This window comes from Panthera tigris, chromosome C2 (genome assembly GCF_018350195.1).
Source record: "Panthera tigris isolate Pti1 chromosome C2, P.tigris_Pti1_mat1.1, whole genome shotgun sequence".
Classification (NCBI taxonomy): Eukaryota; Metazoa; Chordata; class Mammalia; order Carnivora; family Felidae; genus Panthera; species Panthera tigris.
The window spans coordinates 106,399,816-106,421,178 of record NC_056668.1 but is presented as its reverse complement, the minus strand read 5'-3'; the positions used below and the strand labels follow the sequence as shown (position 1 = coordinate 106,421,178).

At 40.9% G+C, this 21,363-nt stretch overlaps 2 protein-coding genes across 6 annotated transcripts in view; one reads left to right on the top strand and one right to left on the bottom strand.

The window, feature by feature from the left end:
* Positions 1–21,363, bottom strand: part of VEPH1 (ventricular zone expressed PH domain containing 1) — a 243,464-nt gene that overhangs the window by 182,454 nt on the left and 39,647 nt on the right. For all 5 annotated transcript variants that reach the window (XM_042999268.1, XM_042999266.1, XM_007086266.3 and 2 more), the window contains exon 4: positions 6,518–6,684. In XM_042999268.1, coding sequence (XP_042855202.1) covers positions 6,518–6,684 — 167 coding nt within the window. The remainder of the gene's footprint in view (positions 1–6,517; positions 6,685–21,363) is intronic.
* Positions 6,573–20,652, top strand: PTX3 (pentraxin 3). The gene is made up of 4 exons (XM_042999270.1): positions 6,573–6,657; positions 14,536–14,667; positions 15,120–15,521; positions 19,547–20,652. Exons 2-4 carry the CDS (start codon positions 14,538–14,540, stop codon positions 20,158–20,160), a joined length of 1,146 nt encoding a protein of 381 aa, XP_042855204.1. The 5' UTR covers positions 6,573–6,657; positions 14,536–14,537; the 3' UTR covers positions 20,161–20,652.

Genomic DNA, 21,363 nt, shown 5'->3' with positions numbered 1-21,363 from the left:
TCAGAGGAATCACTATCTATGTGAGCTAGAGCCTTATGGAATATATTTCTTAAATAATACTTGAGAGTTCAAATCACTCCACAGGCTGATCCATAGGCTGCAGAATGGTTGTTGTGTTAGTTAGCAGGCATGAAAACTTTAATTTCATTGTATATCTCCATCAGAGCTCTTGGGTGATAGAGTGCATTGTCAATGAGCAGTCATTTTGAAGAGAATCTCTCTCTCTCTCTCTCTGTCTCTCTTTCTGAGGTCTAAGTCTCAACAGTGGGCTTTAAATATTTAGTTAACTATGTTGTAAACAGATGTGCTATCAACCAGGACTTGTTGTTCCAAATCTGGGAGTAGATTTAGCATAATTCTTAAGAGCCTAGGATTTTCAAAATGGTCAGTAAGCACTGGTTTCAACTTAAAGTCATCAGCTGCATTAGCCTCTAACAAAAGAGAAGTCTGGGGGCACCTGAGTGGCTCAGTCGGTTGAGTGACCGACTTCGGCTCAACTCATGATCTCGTGGTTTGTGAGTTCGAGCCTCGCGTCGGGCTCTGTGCTGACAGCTCAGAGCCTGGAGCCTGGTTCGGATTCTGTGTCTTCCCTCTCCACTCCTCCCGTGCTCATGCTCTGTCTCTCTCTGTCTCTCAATAACAAATAAACATTTTAAAAAAATAAAAAAGAGAAGTCTGTTCTTTGAAGCTTTGAAACCAGGCATTGATATCTCCTCTCTAGCAGTGAAAGTCCTAGGTAGCATCTTCTCCTAATAGAAAGCTGTTTTATCAACACTGAAAATCTACTGTTTAGTGTTGCCACCTTCATTACTTATCTTAGCTAGATCTTCTACATAACTTGCTACACTTCTACATCAGCGTTTGCTGCTTCACTTTGCACTTTTATGTTATGGAGACAGTTTCTTTCCTTAAATCTCACAAACTGGCCTCTGCAACCTTTAAACTTTTCTTCTGCAGCTTCCTCACCTGCATTGAAGAGAGTTAGGGCCTTGTTCTGGATTAGGCTTTGGCTTAAGGAAATGATGCAGCGCAGTTGATCTTCTATCCAGACCAGCCAAACTATCTCCACATCAGTAATAAGGCTGTTTTGCTTCCTTATCACTCATGTATTCAGTGGAGTAGCACTTTTAGTTTTCTTCAAGAACTCTTCCTTTGCATTTGCACTTAGCTAAGAGAATGGTATTTGGTGCAAGAGGCCTCGCTTTTGACCTGTCTCGGTTTTTGATGTGCCTTCCTCACTAAGCTTACTCATGTCTAGTTTTTTATTGGAAGTGAGAGAGCTGCTACTCCTCCATTCACTTGAACACTTAGAGGTTTTGTAGGGTTCTTAACTGGCCTAATTTCAATAGTGTTGTGTCTCAGGGAATAGGGGGGCCCTAGGAGAGGGAGACAGATGGGGGATGGACAGTTGGTGGGGTAGTCAAAACACACACATTTATCCATTAAGCTCACCATCTCATACAGGTGTGGTTTGGGGCACCCCAAGACAATTACAATAATATCATCAAAGATCACTGATCACAGATCACCATCACAAATATAATAATAATGAAAATGTTCGAATTATTGCAAGAATTATGAAAATGTGACACAGAGACACAAAGTAAACAAATGCTGTTGGAAAAGAATGGTGTCAATAGACTTGCTTGACACAGGGTTGCCACAAACCTTCAATTTGTAAAAAATATAGTATCTGCAAAGTGCAACAATATGATGAAGCACAATAAAATGAGGTATTGCCTGTACTCCTCTCAAGAGGAGGCTACTTGGTCTTTTTCCCCAAGCTGAAGAGAGAGAAGGGGGTTGGGGGTAAGAGTCCTGGACTGGACCAATCACTTAACCTCTTACTACTTGTGTGATGGGGGCAAATTAGCCTCCCAGAACAACCATTTTGACTGGTGTAAAACAGAGGGGAAAATAACACACATTAGAGTTGTTGGTGGGAGTAAATTGATAGAATTAGATCTTAAAAAAAGAAGCCCTTGGGGCACCTGGGTAGCTCAGTCAGTTAAGCGTCCACATCATGATCTCGCGGTTCATGAGTTCGAGCCCTGCCTCGCTCTCTGTGCTGACAGCTCAGAGCCTGGAACCTACTTTGAATTCTGTGTCTCCCTCTCCTTCTGCCCCTCCCCCCACTCGTGTTCTGTCTCTCTCCCTCTTTCAAAAATAAATAAGCATTACAAAATTTTAAAAAAGATTTAAGAAGAAAAAGCCCTTTGTGAATGATAAAGTCCTCTGTAAATTTAGGCACTAATATTAACTCATCTGTGTTAAGAAATATTCATGGAATGAATTCTGTATGCCAGGGACTATGCAGGGCATCAGGGACACAGTAGTGAACAAGGTGGTCTTCATGTCTCCAGCATTTGCATCAGAACCAAGTTGGTCCAAAGAGAGAGAGAGACCACTAGAGGCAGAGTCATTACAATGTGAAATTTGCTAGGCAGAGATGGGGGTGAAGGAAGGAGTCAGATAAGATTATTGGTAAGAAACTGATGTCTAAGTATCTGTCTGAAGTCCAGGAATAGTCATCCCAGAAAGAGTGGTAGTGGTGAGGGAAGGACATTCCAGGTGAAGAACATTTGAAAAACCTCAGTGCTCTGAGAGTGCCCATCTGTGGGTGCTTAGGACTGTATAATTGCTCAAAGTGTTGGGAGTTAAAGAGACACTATGAGAATGGACAGATGTCAGGGGCCTTATAAATGGCCTCCTAAGTCCTTTCCTGAGTCTTCAGGCTATCAGAGGCCACCAGATGTCTGACGGGACCTCTTTGAATGTCACATTTGGGGCCATCCTCACTCTTCAACCCCACCTTTTTAGGTAGGGAGATCCCAAGACTTTTCCCTCCCCCTTCTTGTAAGTGAGCCTTCCCCCAGTTTAAACGTTTTTTTTTTTTTTTTTTTTAATTTATTTTTGGGACAGAGAGAGACAGAGCATGAACGGGGGAGGCGCAGAGAGAGAGGGAGACACAGAATCGGAAACATGCTCCAGGCTCCGAGCCATCAGCCCAGAGCCTGACGCGGGGCTCGAACTCACGGACCGCGAGATCGTGACCTGGCTGAAGTCGGACGCTTAACCGACTGCGCCACCCAGGCGCCCCCCCTTCCCCCAGTTTAATTTACTTTCATGTCCAGCCTTTAGCCCATGGGAAATAAATTGAACTAAGTTATTCTCCCCAGACCCCCCTTGAATTTTTATTGAACCTTCTTTTCCAAAAACTGTTTTGCTCTTGCTTGCAGGCTGCAGATAAAATGGTATGCCAGCTGCCTCTTTTATGAAACCAAGTTTGGCCTTTTAGTCACACTCCCCGCCCTCCCCCCCCCCCACAATTTCCCTATCATCTGGTCTCCAGGCTCTATCTGTGATAAGCAAAATCATGACTCCACAAAGATGTGCACACCCTAATCCCCAGAACCTGTGATGATGTAGCCTTATGTGGCAAAGAGGACTTTGTAGGTATAGTTAAGTTAAAGGTCTTGAGATGGAGAGATAATCCTGGATCTTCTGGGTGGCACCAATGTAATTACAAGGACTCTTAGAAGATGGAGGCTAGGAGACTCAGAGCTGGAGGAGGTGTGATGAGAAAATAAGAGGGGAGAGGGATGTAGTCCATGAGCTGAGGAATGCAAGCAGACTCCAGAAGCTGAAAAGGCAAGGAAACATTCTCCTCTAGAGTCTCAAGAAGGAATACAGCCCTGCTGAACCATTTTGGACTTCTGATCTCAAGAGCAGTAAGATAATAAATTTGTGCTGTTTTAAACCACTGCGTTTGTGGTAATGGGAAACAAATACCTCACCCCTTCTCTGTCCCTCACTCCAAGCCTCCGTTTAGGTGATCCAGTGATCTTTCAACTCTATCCCTTGCCCAAACTCAACTACAGTTTTGGTCAAACTTTCTGTCCTTAATCCTTTCCCAAACTGATTCCTCCACTTGTGCTCTGGAATTCATTCCCTAACTTCCTCAAGCATCTGATTCTGGCTAGTGTTTTGTTCCACATCTTCAATCTCTTCATTGTTACTGGATTGTTCTTTAGTTCTCCTTATTTTCTTTAAACTTGTACACTCATGCAGTCAGTTCCTAACCTTCTCTCCACACACAGTCCATGACGATGACCGCCACTTCTCACCCCACCCACAAAGACAGTGTCCGGGGAGTCCCGGTTGCCAAATCTAAGGACATTTCCAATCTCCAGACTCATTTACTTCTCTGGATCTTGATCCTGTTGAGTCACTTTACACCCTTTGGAGACCATAACACAACTTCTCCCTGATTCTTCATGTTCTCCAATCTCTTTGGTCTCTTTTGGTCATTTATTCATTTCTGAATTTAACATTTTATTGAAATCCTACTATGTGTCCGGCACTATGCTAGGGAGTATATATAAATATTCAGACACAGGCCCCTCAAGGAGTTTAGAGTGCACTGGGAAAGACAGACATGCAAAAATAATGATATATATTGTTCTAAGGGCAAAAGCAAAAATGTACACCAGGTGACATGGATGTTCCCAGTCTTCTGCCCAATCTCTAGTCTAGCTACTCAAAGTGTGATCCCTGGAGCAGCAGGAGAAGCATCACCTGGGAACTTGTAAAAGGCAGGATCTGGGTACCCAGACCTACTGAATCGAAATTTCCACGAGTAGGGTTCAAGTCTGCTCTCTAGTGTCCAAGACTCCCAGCCCCATCTCTACTTCCTCAAGGTCCTTTGCCCCTCTGCTCCACTTGAAACAAAACCTCCCATTCTCCAAGGTCTGGCCTTGATGCCACCCCAGTTATGAATCTTCATGTCACCTATTTCTTCTACTTAAGGCAGAATTCATTGCCACCCCTTCTGTTTATACCATTTGCAGAACACTTACCACTCTGTTTTATTCTGTTTGGTTTTATGAATGTTTATTGAGTGCTATCAGACACTATGCCAAGGTCTGGGATACAGGAGAAACGAAGAAAGAGTTCCTTACCACAAGGCATTTGCAGCCTATTATAGTTAATAACGCATATGACCATTTTGCCTGTCTTTCCTTGAATAATTTGAATGTTGACTTCAAATGTTCCAGTATTCACCTAACGTTCACTGATTTTTCAAGTGGTGGGTATTGACATTATCAAGAAACGAAGCAGGATACAGCCATAAGTGATATGACCTGGAGATGACCTTTAATCTTACTCGTACACATGTTTTGGTACCCTCCGTAATCCATTTCTACTTTCCTCTTCCTGGCATCCTCTAGTCTCTATCTGAGTATCCTTGAGGGGTAGCAGAAGCGTCAGGGGTAGAGTGTGTGTCCTAAACAGAGACTATCAGGACTTTTGTTTGCATGTTGTTGGTGGTGGTGGAGGGGGTAGAAGAAGCACAGTGCCTAGAGAGCCCCTGGTACCTGTCTGAAGCCCACAGGTCAAAGCCTGCAGAAAATAGAAGCCAAAACCAGAAATCAAATCTGAGAAATAGAGGATAGGAAAATTGTTGTCTTCATATCATTTGAGCTGCTGGATCAAATCTCATCTTAAGGGTTGTTTTCCCCCATCACATTAGCTAATAAATTCCTTTCATTATTTAAGCCAGCATGGATTGGGTGCTCTGTTACTGATAATCACAATTATCCTAATTATTTTAATATTGTATTTGATTCCAAAAAAACAACTAACTTGCCCTCTAGAAAATGAGACTTTGCTCTCACTGTAGACTGATTTCCCCATGTGCAGATCATTCCTTTGGCCCTATCTGAGAAAGCATAGATTCCTGGAACTGCATGGCCACACCAAACTTCAATTAAGGTTGTTCTGCAATGGCTGTAGATTTGTTTGTTCTTTCTTCTGTTTTTAGTACTATACCGGTTAAATTTAATTTTATGTGTCAATTTCACTGGGTCATCCAGTGCCCACATATTTGCCTGAACATTATTCTAGGTATGTTTGCGAGAGTATTTCCAGATCAGTCTGGCATTTAAATTGGTATAATGAGTAAAGCAGATTGCCCTTCCCAATGTGGGTGGGCCTCATCTAAACTGCTGAGGGCCTGAATGTGACTGGTTGAACAGTGACATTGGTCCTCTCCTGCTCTTGAACTGTGACTTACACCATCAGCCATCGGGTTCTAAAGTTTTCAGATTTGGACCAAAACTTAAGCCATTGGTTCTCCTGGTTCTCAGGCTTTTGGACTCAGGCTGGAACTACACCACTTGTTTTCCTGGGTCCTCAGCTTACAAATGGCACTTGGTAAGGAGCATTTGTGGGACTTCTGGACTTCTCAGCCTCATAAGCACATAAGCCAATTCCAATTGTTCATGATATATGTATCCTAATGGTTCTGTTTCTCTGGGGACCCATAACAGTACTCAACCTCTGCCATCACCTACCTCCTCACTTTCACAGTTACAGAAAAAGTGAATGAGTGCTTTCATCGAAGGATAGGTGTGTTTAGACACAGGAGGGAGGAAGCCTGAAGCACACATCCTGCTCACAAACCCAGAAACATGCATGGTTATGTGGACCATCATGTATATGGTGTACTTTTTACCTCTGGTTGCTTTCTCTTTGCAGCTACATGTAAAAGCCGTAGAAGATGGTACTGTTCTGGTTGTTCCAGCTGAGACATCAAGGCCAGGAGTTCTGTCAGGTGTCTGTCAATTGGCTGAGGCTGCTTTTCATACACAGCAGGTAACACCCTCAACAACATGGCATTACCTGTTGAAAGAACAATACCAGGAATGATGACTATTAGCTCCCAATCAGTAGAAACACCATTAGTGTCAATTCAGTAAACTTTGCACTTATTCATTAAATGGCCAAGTCTTCTGCTAAAAATAACACAGTATCTTATCCTGAAAAATCACTAGAGCATGGCTTAAACTGATTCCATAAAAGGGAATATTTTATTTATTTATTATCTAATGAAAAATTTTCCTGAGTAATGCACCATGGGGAAAGAGGAAAATTTGACAGTAACCGGACCACACCCTTAAGAAGGAAACAGTTCTGATAAAGAATTCCTGATGAGACACAACATTTGGATGTTGTTTAAATGAAAACTAAGCAGTGCCGTAAGCATGAGACTAAATGAAACTGAACCAAAAAAAGAGCACAGAGGAATGTATTCACCTTCCTGAGAGATACGGAGGCATGATTTAGACAACTGACATATGGAAACTATGCTCTATTTTTATGAATAGTTAGAAAAGTAGCAATGCAAATTTAAATCCCCAATTTCTGCACTATTTCAAGGGAACTATAGACTCAGCTTTGTTTGTCACACATGATTTACCTCAAAGACATGTAGGGACAACTGGATTTAAAATGGCAAAATCTCAAGAAAAGATACTGCATAAGCTACAGAGACTTATCTGCAAACAACATATGGGAAACATCTGCTTATCACTTTATGGTATGGATTTTTTTTCCCCTCAGAATCCTCTTAAGTACTTACATGTCTCAGGAGAATTGGTTTCTAGGGATTTCTTGAACAAAAATTTTCTTGTGTCTATTTACTTTAAATTTGGCTTTGTACATAGAAGAAATACACAGAAGGAATCAAATAAACAGAAGTGATTACACATATGTAGACCTTTCTTAAATGGTGGGGACATGTCTATATGTAAAAGGACATTTAGATGTGAGAATTAAGGAAAGAAAGTCATCATTTTCAGAATATCAGTGACTAAATTTAATAGAAGGGTGATTCTGGATCAAACTGAATGATTATGGAGATGATAAATAATGAGAATTGTTTTTCTCACATGTGATTCATAGAATTGGTCTCCAGCAGGTTGTGGACAGTACAAGAGTTCACAGAGTACAAGGTATTGGAAATATACTCAGAGTTTTCTTTTTAAAAAATGTTGTGTCCGTCCCAAAACATTGCTTTATTTTGTTTGTTTTCTATTTTAACCAAGAGTTTTCTTTAAAGGATCGGGAATTTTAAATGTAATGTACAGGGTACATTTGATCATAGAACTTAGTTATGGAGACATCCTGATCAATCTCTAAAAAAGTTTGTGATAAATAGGACTGTCATTGGAATTGAAGAGAGGAAACTGGTGTAAGGCTTTTTGGTACAATACTCACTCACTAAACGTCCTGAGAGCCCTGAAGGGGAAAACTCCAGATTAGTCATTGTCAGCTGACTTGAATTTCTATCAAATGATGCAAAAAAATAAATGCATAAAAACTTTTTTGAGGGGCACCTGGGTGGATCAGTCGGTTGAGCGTCCAACTTCAACTCAAGTCATGATCTCCGTTTATGAGTTTGAGACCCACATAGGGCTCACTGTTGTCAGGCTGCCAGGGAAGAGCCCACTTTGGATCCTCTGTCCCTCTCTCTCTGCCCCTCCCCCACTTGCACTCTCCCCAAAACAAATACATATTAATAAATTTTTTTAAAAACTTTTTTTTGAGTTAGAAACTGATATAGGTATAGAAATCCTATCTATCCCATTTTTAAACTAATATATTTTTAAATCATGGAATGTTTGAAGCCATTAGATAAATGTAGGCAATAATATAAAGAACAAGGGTGTGCACACCAACCATCTTTTCAAAACAACCTCGCGCCAGAATTGCATCCTGTCACACTCCTATCTTTTTCTCTCCAGAGGCAACCAGCATCCTAAAGTTGGTATTTATCATCTTCAGGAATGTTTCTACACTTTCGTTGTATGCGTATATGCACCAACGAGCATTTTACAGTGTTGTTTTTCATGCTTTAAAACTTTATAACAGTAAAATTCACACTGTAGAAACCTCTTTGTAATAGCTAACTTTTTGTACATTCAACATTGTGTTGAAGTTTTGCTCCAAGGAGCTCTCCCACAGCTGTATGGTATTCTATTGTATACATAGGCAACAATTTATTCATACACTCTATGGTTGAGAGACATTACTATGATTATTTTGAATATGATGATTATTATGATTAGCTTTTACCAACAACGTGGCAGTTTTTATACCTATTTCTTTGTGTATAAATGGGAGATCTTCGCTAGGGTACTGCTTCTGAGCTTAATGTGCTTAGAAATCACCCGAGTATGTTGTTAAACCATAGGTACTGATTCCGCAGGTTAAGGGTTTGGGCTTGAGAATCTGAATTTCTAACGAGCTCTCAGGTGATGCTGATGTCCCCTATACCCCATAATTAAGTGGCAAAGCAGTGGTTTTGTCCCTGGGGGTTAAGCTTCTAGATGTTTCAAAATTTCTTTGCAATGTGGTTGTATTAGTTTTCTATTGCTGTCATGAGAAATTGCCAAAAGCTTAGTGGGCCAAAACAACACAAATTTATTATTTTATATTTCTATAGTTCAAAAGTCTGACATGAGTCTCACTGGGCTAAAATCCAGGCATTGGAAGGGTCAGGTTCCTTCTTGGAGGTGGTAGAAGAGAATTTATTTCCTCGGCTTCTTTAGTTTCTGGAAACCGTCAGCATTCCTTAGAGTTCCCTTCCTCCATCTTCAAAGTCAGCAACAGAGCAAGTCCTCTGACTCTGCTGCTATCATCATCAATCTCTTCCTCTGATTCTCCCTTCTGCCTCTCTCTTCCACTTTTAAGAATCCTTATGGTTACACTGGCCCATGTGTATAATCTAGGATTATCTCCCTATTTTATGTAGCAACCTTAGTTCCATTTTCAATGCAGTGAAACATAACCTGTCCACAGGCTGTGGGGATTAAGACATGAACACTTGGGGGGCACTATCCTGCCTACCATCATGACTATAACAATTCACACACCCACCAGCGGCATGAGTGTTTCTGTTGCTCCATATCTTTGCCAACATTTGGTCTTGACAGACATCGGTTTTTGCCAGTCTGATGGAGTGTGAGATGGTACCTCATTTTTTTGTGTGTGTGCTTGTTTTCATTTCCATTTTCTTAATTGCTTGTGTGACTAAGTACCCTTTTAATAGGCTCACAGGTCATTTCCCCTCTTGTGATTTGACCATTCATATCCTTTGCCTATTTTCACTTGGGATGTTTATATTTTCCTCTTGATTTGTAGAAGGCATTTATTTATTCTGTATACTAGTTTTTTGTTGATTGCTTTTAAAGTTGCACTGCTAATGTAGTTGATTTTTAAAATTTCTTCATAGTTTGTATTTTTTTTTTGTTATTGAGATATCTTTCTGTACCCTAAGTTCATAAAAATTTTCTCCTAAAAGCATTATGATTTTGTTTCTCATATTTGTCTTTAATCCAGCTGGGACTTACTTTTGTACATGAGGAAGAGATTTTTTGTGTGTATATAAACAATTGCCCTAGCTCCATTTATCAAGTTGTCAGTTGTTTCCCTTCTGATTTTTAATACCTTTTTCATGCAGAAGGTTTCTCATATATCTGGGTCTGTTTCTGGATATTTATCATAGCGTCACCAATTATACTTTTTCTTAATTACAAAATGTTTATAATAAATCATTATATCTCATAGGACAAATTTCTTCATCTTCTACTTCAAATCCCTCTTGGCTCCTTTATATAAATTTTACCATTAGTTTGTCAACTTCCTCAAAAAACTAGATTGGCATTTTTTTCCCCACACTGAATGTACGGACTAATTTGGGATAATTGACATCTTTGTGAAAGCAAGTCTTCCCATTCAAGAACATGGCCTTCCATCCATGTAGGGTTTTAAAAAAATGTCTTCAATGAAGTTTTGTGATATTAGTTGTGTTGTATGTATCTTTTATTAAATTGGTTCCCAGCTATCTCATTTTTGTTGTTGCTACTGTAAATAAATGGAAGCTTTAAAAAATGTTCTATCAATTGTCTGCTGGTATTAAGAAAACACTGATTTTTGTGTGTTCTTTCAGCCAGCAAAGCTTGCTCACTTCTCTTAATAATCTGTCTTCAGAGTCTCTTAGATTTGCTGTTTATAGGTAATCAACTCATAATAATTTGATGATGGCTTTGTCTCTTTTCTCTGTTTTTATATCTTATGTTTCTTTTTTTTTGTCCTACTTTTACTGGCTGAGACCTCTAATGCTCTATGAGTAGAACCAGTGTCTACGGATATCCTTTTTTTATTCCTGTTTTTTAAAATTATGTTTCTGGGCACCTGGGTGGCTCAGTCGGTTAAGCGGCCGACTTCGGCTCAGGTCATGATCTTGAGGTCTGTGAGTTCGAGCCCCGTGTCGGGCTCTGTGCTGACAGCTCAGAGCCTGGAGCCTGTTTCAGATTCTGTGTCTCCCTCTCTCTGACCCTCCCCCGTTCATGCTCTGTCTCTCTGTCTCAAAAATAAATAAATGTTAAAAAAAAAATTAAAAAAAATTATGTTTCTAAGGATTCATTATTATGTATGTATATGTTTCTATCTATTTTGGCATTTCTGTTTTATCAGCTTAAGTTTCTGTTTTCTAGTTTGTACATAAATAACTATTGAATTTTATTAAACGTTTTTCTGCATCTGTTGACACGATTACATGATTTCTCGTTTAAATTGTTAATGTAATAAATTAATAGATAATTCTAATATTTACATGAGTCTTGCAGTCTTGGAATAAACACAACTTGGTTATAATGTATTTTTATGCTTATATTGTTGAGTATGTTTGGCTAATATTTTATTTAGAGCCTTTGCATTTATGTTCTTGAATGAGACTGGCCTTCCTTTCTTGTACTGTCCTTGTCTCTTTTTAGTATCCTAGTTACTAAAGTTATAGAAAGTTATAGAAAGAATGTAGCGCATTCCCACACACTCTATTCTCAGAAGCAGTTTGTGTAAGATGAGGATTATATGTTCCTTGAATGTTTGGTAGAACTTGCTTAGCAAACTTTCTGAGCAATGTTCTATATATTTCATTTTATGTAGAACTTTATATAGTTTAGGTTTCTTTATCCTTTAGCAGTGTTTTTGTAATTTGATCAGTTATCACAGAAGTGGACATAGTTATGAAAGACTTCTATTAAAATCTCTATAATTATAGATTTTTCAGTTTCTCATTATTTTGTCAGTCTTCAGCATATATTTTTTGAAACTATGTTACTAAATAATTCTGAGATATCTTCCTGGTAAAGTGTTTATCATACTTTATTCTCTTTCCCTTAAAGTCTATTTTTGATTGATATTAATATAACTATTCTAGCTTTTTTGAATTGTACCTGTTTCATACATTCTCCCCTTGGCCTTGTAAAATTTTTTACTTTGAACATTTCTAGGTTCTTATGTTTTATGTGTGGTTCTTGTAGATGACACATAGCTGAGGATTTTAAAAATATTCTTACTTGACAACTTATGTCTCTTAATTGGAAAGTTTGTTTTATTAATATTTATGATGATTATTGGTACACTTGGATTTATTTTTACAACACTGTGTTGTGTTTTGTTATTCATCTTGCTTTGTCTATGTCTTTTTCCATTCTTTACTGCTTTCTATTGAACAAGTTTTGTTCAATTCTTTCTACTCCTTCTATTTGAACATTCTATTTCCTTTCGGTTCTCATGGCTGTCTTTAAAAGATACATTCTGGAACTAACAAAACAAAATTAATTTCTCTGTCATCTTCCTGAACAATGAAATGACTTTAGAATACTTTATTGAACTTAAAGAGTATATTTTGGATGATTTTCTTAGATTTTTCTTCCAATTCTTTAATATTCTCTTCAGCTTTGCCTATTAGTCATTTAACCCATTCCTTGAGGTTTTTAAGTTTTCAATTATTATTTTTTTATTTCTAGAAATTACATATGGTCCTTAAAAAAATCTGCCTAGTCTTTTTCTTTTGACAATGTCTTTTCTTTGTTCATGTTTCCAACTCCTTGTGGATCTAAAATAATTTCAAAAATTTTTTTTAACATTTACTTATTGTTGAGAGAGAGAGACAGAGCATGAGCAGGGGAGGGGCAGAGAGAGAGAGAGAGAGAGAGAGAAACAGAATCTGAAGCATGTTCCAGGTTTTGAGCGGTCAGCACAGAGTCCAACGCAGGGCTCAAACCCATGAACCGCATGATCATGACCTGAGTCAAAGGCGGAAGCTTAACCGACTGAGCCACCCAGGTGCCCCAAGGATCTAAAATAACTTTAAACACACCTATTTTCTAGTTCCTTGGTGATATTTTAAATCAATGAAGTTTTTGGGAGAGGGGTGCTTAGTCCTTTTTTTGTTTCTGCTGATTCTCATTTGTCGTGGATTGTTTCCTCATATGTTTAAATATTTTTATTGTGAACTTGTTTTTACTGTGGCAGATAGTACACACTGAATCTTGCACATGTGTGAGGGCAGACCCACAGTCACAAACTTTTAGGGACTCTGCAAAGTTCAGTTAAAGAGAGACAGGCTTACTTCTCACTTATTTGGTGTAGGACAGAGAATGGGGCTATATCCACTGAAATCCAATATACAACTCTCTGAGGGTCTGGCTTTAGGTGAGGGTCTCACTCCTAACTCCCCACTCTGGCCTAAGCTTTGCTCCCACATGGTCATTAATACTTGGTTGCTGCAGAACTGATAACCCTTCCCTCCCTTTACCTCCCTCCAGGGGGGGCCTTAGCATCAGCTCTTGGGCTTACACATTTGGTTGTGGTTCCCCCCTTTACCTTTGGCCCCTGGATATTTCCCTAACTTTATTGGTAGTCCATTTGTACATTTAATGTTATTATAATGTAAATGCATTTCTAGGCGTTTCGTACAGTAGTTTTCAGCTTATATAGACCTTCATTATTTCCACAGAAGCAGGAATCCCTAAATTTACTTTAGAAACATGAACTTTGACTCTAAACCTAGTGAAATCATATCATTTCCGCATAATACTGGTTTATGAAAAGAAACATTCCTAAAATCATCTAAGTCCTCTCCCCCCAGCTCTTTCTTAATTCAGATTTATCGCTTTTGCTTTGTTGTTTGTCATTTTAAAAGTATGTTTATAAAAGCATAGTTGCAACTCCAGAAGGCTTAAAGATGGAAAAACTCACAATGGACTTGGCTTCTAGGGCCATCAAAACCCTTACCAAGTTGGTTTATCTCAGAATCACAGAGTAATTTTCACAACTCAGACCTATAAAACTGTGTACAAAGGATAAGTGGGAAAGTTTTCTATACATAAAGGGCTGTGAAACTGTAAAAGCGCCACACGAAATGCTGGAATGATGATCTTGCTTTCATGCCTCTACGCCTGCTGACTTACTTCCCCCCCTACCTCCCCTCCCCTCCCCTGCCTTTCATCCCTCAGTGTTACCAATTCAAGTTACAACAGCTAATCCTCACGGGGACAGTCTTAGCCCAGTTTCCCCACCTCTTTCCCCTCTGACCCTCCTCCAATTAATCTGACTGCAGCGTAAACCTTTGCGGTCTATTATTGTGCAACGTCCACATTTCCCTCGCCCTCCCACCCAGCCCCCTCCCCTCCAAATTCTGGGGAACTCCCGTTACCGCGGTGCCACCGGCATTACTCATTCATCTCCATTCAGGCTTTCTCCAGCATTTATTAAGGGCTCTCTGCTCCTGCCTCTCACTCTCCCTCTCCGCTGCTCAAACACTGCTCACTCGAGAGCTCGCCTCGTCCCCTCAGGCCAGCTGTGGGAAGCGGCAAAAGAAAGAACTTTGTCTCTCTCCAGCAATGCATCTCCCTGCGATTCTGTTTTGTGCTCTCTGGTGTGCGGTGTCTGCCGAGACCTCGGATGATTATGAGCTCATGTATGTGAATTTGGACAACGAAATAGACAATGGACTCCATCCCACTGAGGACCGTAAGTTCATTTTAACTGTTTCTCTGCTAACCCTAACTACATATCCATCCCTGTGGGTCTAAATATTATACATATACTTCGTAGCCAACGAAATGAGCTTTAAAAAAAACTATAGTTTGTTTTGCAAAAGAAAAGAAGCACTTTAGGAAAGGGGGAGGTTTCAAAAAGTTCTGTCACAGACATAATGGCTTGGACCGCATGAAATCGCCGATATTTGCCTGTTTTGAGCCTCACGAACGGCAATTTCACAGCGTTCCACTTAATATGTACCTCCGTGAATGGTTTCTGTCATTGTCGAGAGAGTCACGCGCTGTTTTCCGGAGGTGTCCTTAAAGGGGAGGGGGTGCTGGGGACGGGCAGTAACTTGGGACCACCGAGGGAGGTCGGCTTTCTACAAAGCACGCCCTGGGAAGGCCTGGGCGGGCCGGTAACGCGTGTGTCCCGCGCTCTAGCCACGCCGTGTGACTGCCGTCGGGAGCACACCGAGTGGGACAAGCTCTTCATCATGCTGGAGGACTCGCAGATGAGGGAGGGCATGCTGCTGCAGGCCACCGACGACGTCCTCCGGGGCGAGCTGCAGAGGCTGCGGGCGGAGCTGGGCCGCCTGGCGGGCAGCCTGGCGAGGCCGTGCGCGCCGCCGGTCCCCGCGGAGGCCCGGCTGGCCCGGGCGCTGGACGAGCTGCTGCAGGCGAGCCGCGACGCGGGCCGCAGGCTGGCGCGCCTGGAGAGCGCCGACACGCCGCGCCCGGAGGAGGCGGGGCGCGCCCTGGGCGCGGTGCTCGAGGAGCTGCGGCGGACCCGAGCCGACCTCCGCGCGGTGCAGGGCTGGGCGGCCGGGCGCTGGCTGCCGGCAGGTAAGGACGCGGAGCGGAGCGGCCCCCTCCCCTCCCCCGCCGCTTTGTCCTCGGAACGTGCGTGGCGGGAAGCCTAGTGGCAGCCCCCTAGGGCCAGCTTCAGTGGGGACACACGCAGCTATAGTTCTCTATGCACGCTCACACGGATCACACACACCATACAAGGCGCGAAAACTGACTTTAAAAAGTATTCTCCGGCCGCGAGGAGCCCAGAAGAGACCTGTGCACGTAACCATCACAGTCTTGAATTAGACGTCAAGGGCCCCTGACACCCGATCCGACCAGGAGGTGCAGGAGCTCTATTGGCCGGTTATAACCGTGACCTCTCTAGCTGTCCGGCTTCCCTCCGTTAGGGATTTCCACTTCTTCTAATTTTAGCCTGTCTCTCTTTAGGGGGGAAAGGGCTCCGGTTCCCCCGCGCTATTTCAGGGCCCAGCCTAATTTTTAGGGACACGTTCCAATCCCTGGGCCGGCCCCTCCTCCCCGCTGGTTCTGAGCAAGAGACTTGAGACTGAACCTGATCTCCTGAAAGATTAGTGGAATTCCTGAGGGGTCCCCCAGCCCCCGGGGCCTGGGGAATTAGCCTGGAGAGACGAGGCTTGGGATAAACTTGCGGGGGCGGGATCCAAGGTAGAATGGTCTGAGGTAGGAGTCAATTGGTAACCCTCCTCCCCAGTGATTTAAGGGGTGAGAACCAAAGGAGAGAGAGGGAGGGAGGGAGGGAGGGAGGGAGGGAGAGAGAGAGAGAGAGAGAGAGAGAGAGAGAGAGAGAGAGAGAGAGAGAGAGAGAAAGACAGGCGGTTCGAACCAGATGCAACTTGATGGAAGTCCCATGTGATACTACATGAATCTCCAAACACATATGGGCCTGAAAAATACATTGGGAAGATGGCTAAAAGAAATGAGATTTATTTGGAGCCAAGTAACACTCGTTTACAAGTCAAACTTTTTTGTAGATAGTAGGGCAAAAATCATTTGTGGGTTATATTAGAAAATCAGCGACTTGGGTAAGAAAATATCATTTACGCTGTTCCTGAGAATCTCATGAAGGGAAAACAATCACAAACAATGCCATTCCTCTTTACAGTTACAATAAAGCAACTCATCTGTTGAGGTAGGAGGAAGAATCATAAGCATGTGTGAGAGCATGTTTCATTTAAAATTACAGAAACCATACCAGAGTATCAGTCGTTACTAAATAGCTGAGGACTGTTTCTCAGTACTGAGCATATTTTCTTGAGTGTATTACGTGTGGTTTCAGAGACTGAAAAAGCATAAAATCAAATATACAATAGATCCTCAATGTAAGTGGCAAAGAGACAAATTATAATCTGGTGGCTGTCTTAATGGATGAAATCTCTTGTCTTTGGCAAGCCATGTAAAATCATTGTACATTTAATGTACCCGATTAACGCGAATTTTCACTCTCACCTCTGTATGCTAGTTAGAGCAGAGAGGAATGTATTTCTGAATTCTAAAATAGTTAATTTCTTATATCCAATAGTACTTTTTCCACATGGTTTGGTTTCTCTTCCCTTGGTTTCCTGCCAGCTTGGTTCCTAAGGGATTCCTAATTATTCTGTTGTCGGCCTCCTAAGAACCTGGTTTTAATTTTGTTCGGTCTTTGATAATATAATCAGAAAAACTCATTAGTTAAAAGCTATATCATGAGAGTCTCTGACATTTTAAAGAGATAGCAAGAGCCTCAGTGACTGGTCCCCACCAAAAAATCCACAAAAATCCCGTGAACAACAAGTTCCACTCCATGAACTCCTATGGCCAGTGCACCCTGCAGGGGAAGCTGGGTCTCAGAGAGGCAATCAAGGAATGCTTTGGAATGCAATCCTGACTGCCTGGGTTTATTTAAACAGGAAATCAGTTAATTAGACTGCAATAGGCCCCTTCTTGAACACTACTTTACTGGGACATTACAGAGAAGATCTCAAATGGTTATGCATCTTTTATTCCATTATCTTTGTTTGATTTAATTAACACAACGAGAAAAAAATGCATCTACCAATTTCATTTGAAAAAAGAATGCATCAAGAATTTCAAAAATCTTCAAAAATTCAAATTACTCACTGAAAAAGTTAATAGCAAAATGTAACAGGACCAACTTGTGCTTTAGTGTTGTTGTTACTTTCATACAATTTTCTGAATCTCAGTATTTCTTTGATTATTTCTAGATCCACATCTGTTTAACTTTTTAGGACAGAGCCTAGCCCTCAATCACTTGCAGTCATTGAACTTAGTTCAGCACACTTTTCATGGGCGTTGGTGCCTGCAAGTTCTACACATTCACCAGTTAGTCTCTAAATGCTCTGGAAGTTTGCTTATCAAAGCTATTTTACGGTAAATCTTCAGTTTGTCATAAAGTGAATACTTCGGCCTCATTTACATTAAAATTCTTTTTTCTGGTCTCTCATACACCTATGAAGTTATCACAAAGTAGAGCTCACCCGTGAAAGGTTTTAGCATGTTTCCCAGAGACACCTAGAAGATCTTCACTTCAGCAGCTCTAGCTTCCTGACCAGACATGTGACCTGGAGATGAACTGAGGTGGGAGTTTACTGAGCTCCCAACTCCCATGTCACAAAGTCTCCTTCCAAGTGCTCTTGAGCAGAAATATGTTCTCCAGTAGGACCCTTGAAAGAGTTCACTCTTCCTTAAAGGCTTTCTGTTGTTGCTTAAACAGTATTTATAAGCCTGTGGACAAAATAAGAGTTTCTAAGCATATCCTTGGGCTACACAGTTCTTCCCGAGTACTATATATTTGTTGCTTACAGACTTGCAGAATATTAGGAAGAGACTGGAAGAGGCTTTTAACCTATAAAAGCCTAGAGAGATATGGGGCTCATCAAAAACTGCATGCTTGCTAATAGTAAAACAAACTGAGTTCCAGCCCCCCTAGTCAAATCTAGGGGTTCTTCTACCATTAAGAAGCAATGCAGTGTGCTAGTTAGGGCGTGGCCTCTGATGACCAGGTTACTTAGTGCTCTATGCCATACTTTCCTCCTTTGTAGAATGGGAATATTAAGACTATCCCTTAATATGGGAATATTAAGATTAAAATGATATAGAGGGATTAGAACAGTATTTGGCACACAGAGATTACCCAATTAGAATTAGTCATCATTATCATCTATTGCTGACTTTCAAAGGGGGCTTTCTACAAACTTTGCAAAGTTTACAGATATCTGGAACATGAGGTATATGAAACATATTCAGCAACAATATGACTGTCCTAGATTTTCACTTAAAAATGCATGTTGACTTGGGGCATCTGGGTGGCTCAGCTGACTGAGCACCAACTCTTGGTTTCTGCTCGGGTCACAGTCTCACAGTTCATTAGATCAAGCCCTGAGTCAGGCTCCTCACTGACAGCACTGAGCCTGCTTGGGATTCTTTCCCTCTTCCTCTGCTCCTCTTCTGTGCTGGTGCTCACTTGCTGGCTGTCTCTCTCTCAAAATAAATAAATAAAACATTAACACATAAAATAAAAATACATGTTGACCTTGGGTAAATAGGGTGAGCCAGGTCCACTGAATTTCATAGGTTTTTTGTTTTTGTTTTTATTCTAAAAGCTTGGTGAAGTCAAGAAGAGGGAAATAAGTTTGGCTCTAGGTTTTTTGAAAATACAGTGTCATTGTTTGAAGTTAAAGCATAGTGACTCAACATTTTTATTTTAAAAAAGGCAGTAAAAGGAAATAAGCTAATTGTGAGGGGAACTAGTTATTAAAATATGGTTTCCATTATTTTCTGAGTTGGGACAATTTGGCTCCTCTGCATGTCATCGTGTCCACTTAGATACCTCACTGAGCAAGCCTGACAATTGACTTTCCTTATTCCTGTTTTCTTTGCTCTACCAAGAAATCACTCTTGAAGCTCAAGTCATGGTGTAATACTGCATATAATTTTCAGTGGTAGTCATTAAAATGCCTATGCTAAAAGACCCAAATGCTGGAATCGTTTCTGAGTGAATTTATATTTTCTCTCCTATCCTTCTTACTTTCTTGCCATTCTAGGTTGTGAAACAGCACTTTTATTCCCAATGCGTTCCAAGAAGATTTTTGGAAGCGTGCATCCAGCGACACCAATGAAGCTTGAGTCTTTTAGTGCCTGCATTTGGGTCAAAGCCACAGATGTATTAAACAAAACCATCCTGTTTTCGTATGGCACAAAGAGAAATCCATATGAGATCCAGCTGTACCTTGGCTATCAGTCCATAGTGTTTGTGGTGGGTGGAGAGGAGAACAAACTGATTGCTAATACTGTGTTTTCCCTGGGAAAGTGGACCCATCTGTGCAGCACCTGGAATTCAGAGAAGGGGCGCATGTCCTTGTGGGTAAACGGTGAACTGGTGGCTACCACTGTCGAGGTGGCCATAGGTCATATTGTTCCTGAGGGAGGGATCCTGCAGATTGGCCAAGAAAAGAACGGCTGCTGTGTAGGTGGTGGCTTTGATGAAACACTAGCCTTTTCTGGAAGACTCACAGGCTTTAATATCTGGGATCGTGTTCTCAGCAATGAAGAGATAAGAGAGACCGCAGGAGCAGATTCTTGTCACATCCGGGGAAATGTTGTTGGGTGGGGAGTCACAGAAATTCAGCCACATGGAGGAGCTCAGTATGTTTCATAAGTGTTGTGAAACTCTACTTGAAGCCAAAGAAAGAAACTCACGTTTTCAACATATGCCAGTTGGGAAGGTCTAAAAACCTCAGTGCATATCAAGCACACTTGAGATTAATGAAGGGGAGAGTTGAGATCAATTTTTATTCATCTTGGCAAAATACTGAATAAACAGTTGAAGACAAGACATTGGAGAATGCTTTTGGGGATATTGTTACTAGACTTTATGCCAGGTGCTTTCAGATTAATGCCATGTCTTTGTCAGATAAACTCTCAAATAATTAAAACGGACTGTATTGTTGAACAGAAGGACAATTGTTTTACTTTCCTTTGGTTAATTTTGTTTTGGCCAGAGAGGACTTTTACATTGGAAGAAAAATAAAATAACATATTGCTGTCCATTGTTCATTGTTATTGGTATGTACCTTATTAAAAAATGATGATAAAACATATTTATACTACAATGTGACTTAACAAATGCAAATGTAGTTTATGTGTTATAACCGAATGTCACTTTTTTGAGAAGATAGTTATATAAGTTATATTGTAAAATGGTTTTGTATTAATTTTATTAAGACTATTTTTGTAAAGCTGTACTGTAAATAAAATATTTTATAAAACTACCCCGTATCATCTAACTATAAATTTAAAAGATGTTTTGGAGCAAATCCAAACTCGAGGTAGGAAACAGTTTTCAGATACTAATCTATTGTGTGAATGGTAATAGCTAATATTGTTAGAAATAAACTATAGAGTTGCTTTAAGCTTTGGCTTCCTATAAACCATAAGCAAAACATCTGATCTTGGCTAAGTCAATTCATCTCTCTGGGTTTTCGTTTTCTCCACTGAGAAATCAAGGAATTGAGGAAAAATGATCTCTAAGTCCCTTCCAATTTGGCAAATCTATGACCATACACAACTTTCTGTCCTGTGTAACACAGCAACAAACATAAATTAGCATAGTTCCCCAAATGTATGTGATGAGGACTGTTACCGGGGAGATCTAAGAATCTGGAAAGGAAACGATGACTCCTACCCTGAAAGCGTACCCCATTCTCATACTCATGCATGAAGGAGAGGACAATCAAACCTCTTCACCCTGCAGAAGGTGAGGTAACTCTCTCCCACACTGATGTTCTCCTCCTGTCGAGGTTATGCAGGGCTAATAGAAGACTACGGCAAAGCTGTTTCTGAATGTCAGTAGCAAATGTGG

What these genes read in the sequence shown, in the direction of transcription:
- PTX3 (XM_042999270.1), top strand. Translation starts at nt 14,538, where the DNA reads ATGCATCTCCCTGCGATTCTGTTTTGTGCTCTCTGGTGTGCGGTGTCT. An exon ending in ACTCCATCCCACTGAGGACC is followed by an intron (nt 14,668 to 15,119) that starts GTAAGTTCATTT and finishes CCCGCGCTCTAG; the next exon opens with CCACGCCGTGTGACTGCCGT. An exon ending in CGGGCGCTGGCTGCCGGCAG is followed by an intron (nt 15,522 to 19,546) that starts GTAAGGACGCGG and finishes TTGCCATTCTAG; the next exon opens with GTTGTGAAACAGCACTTTTA.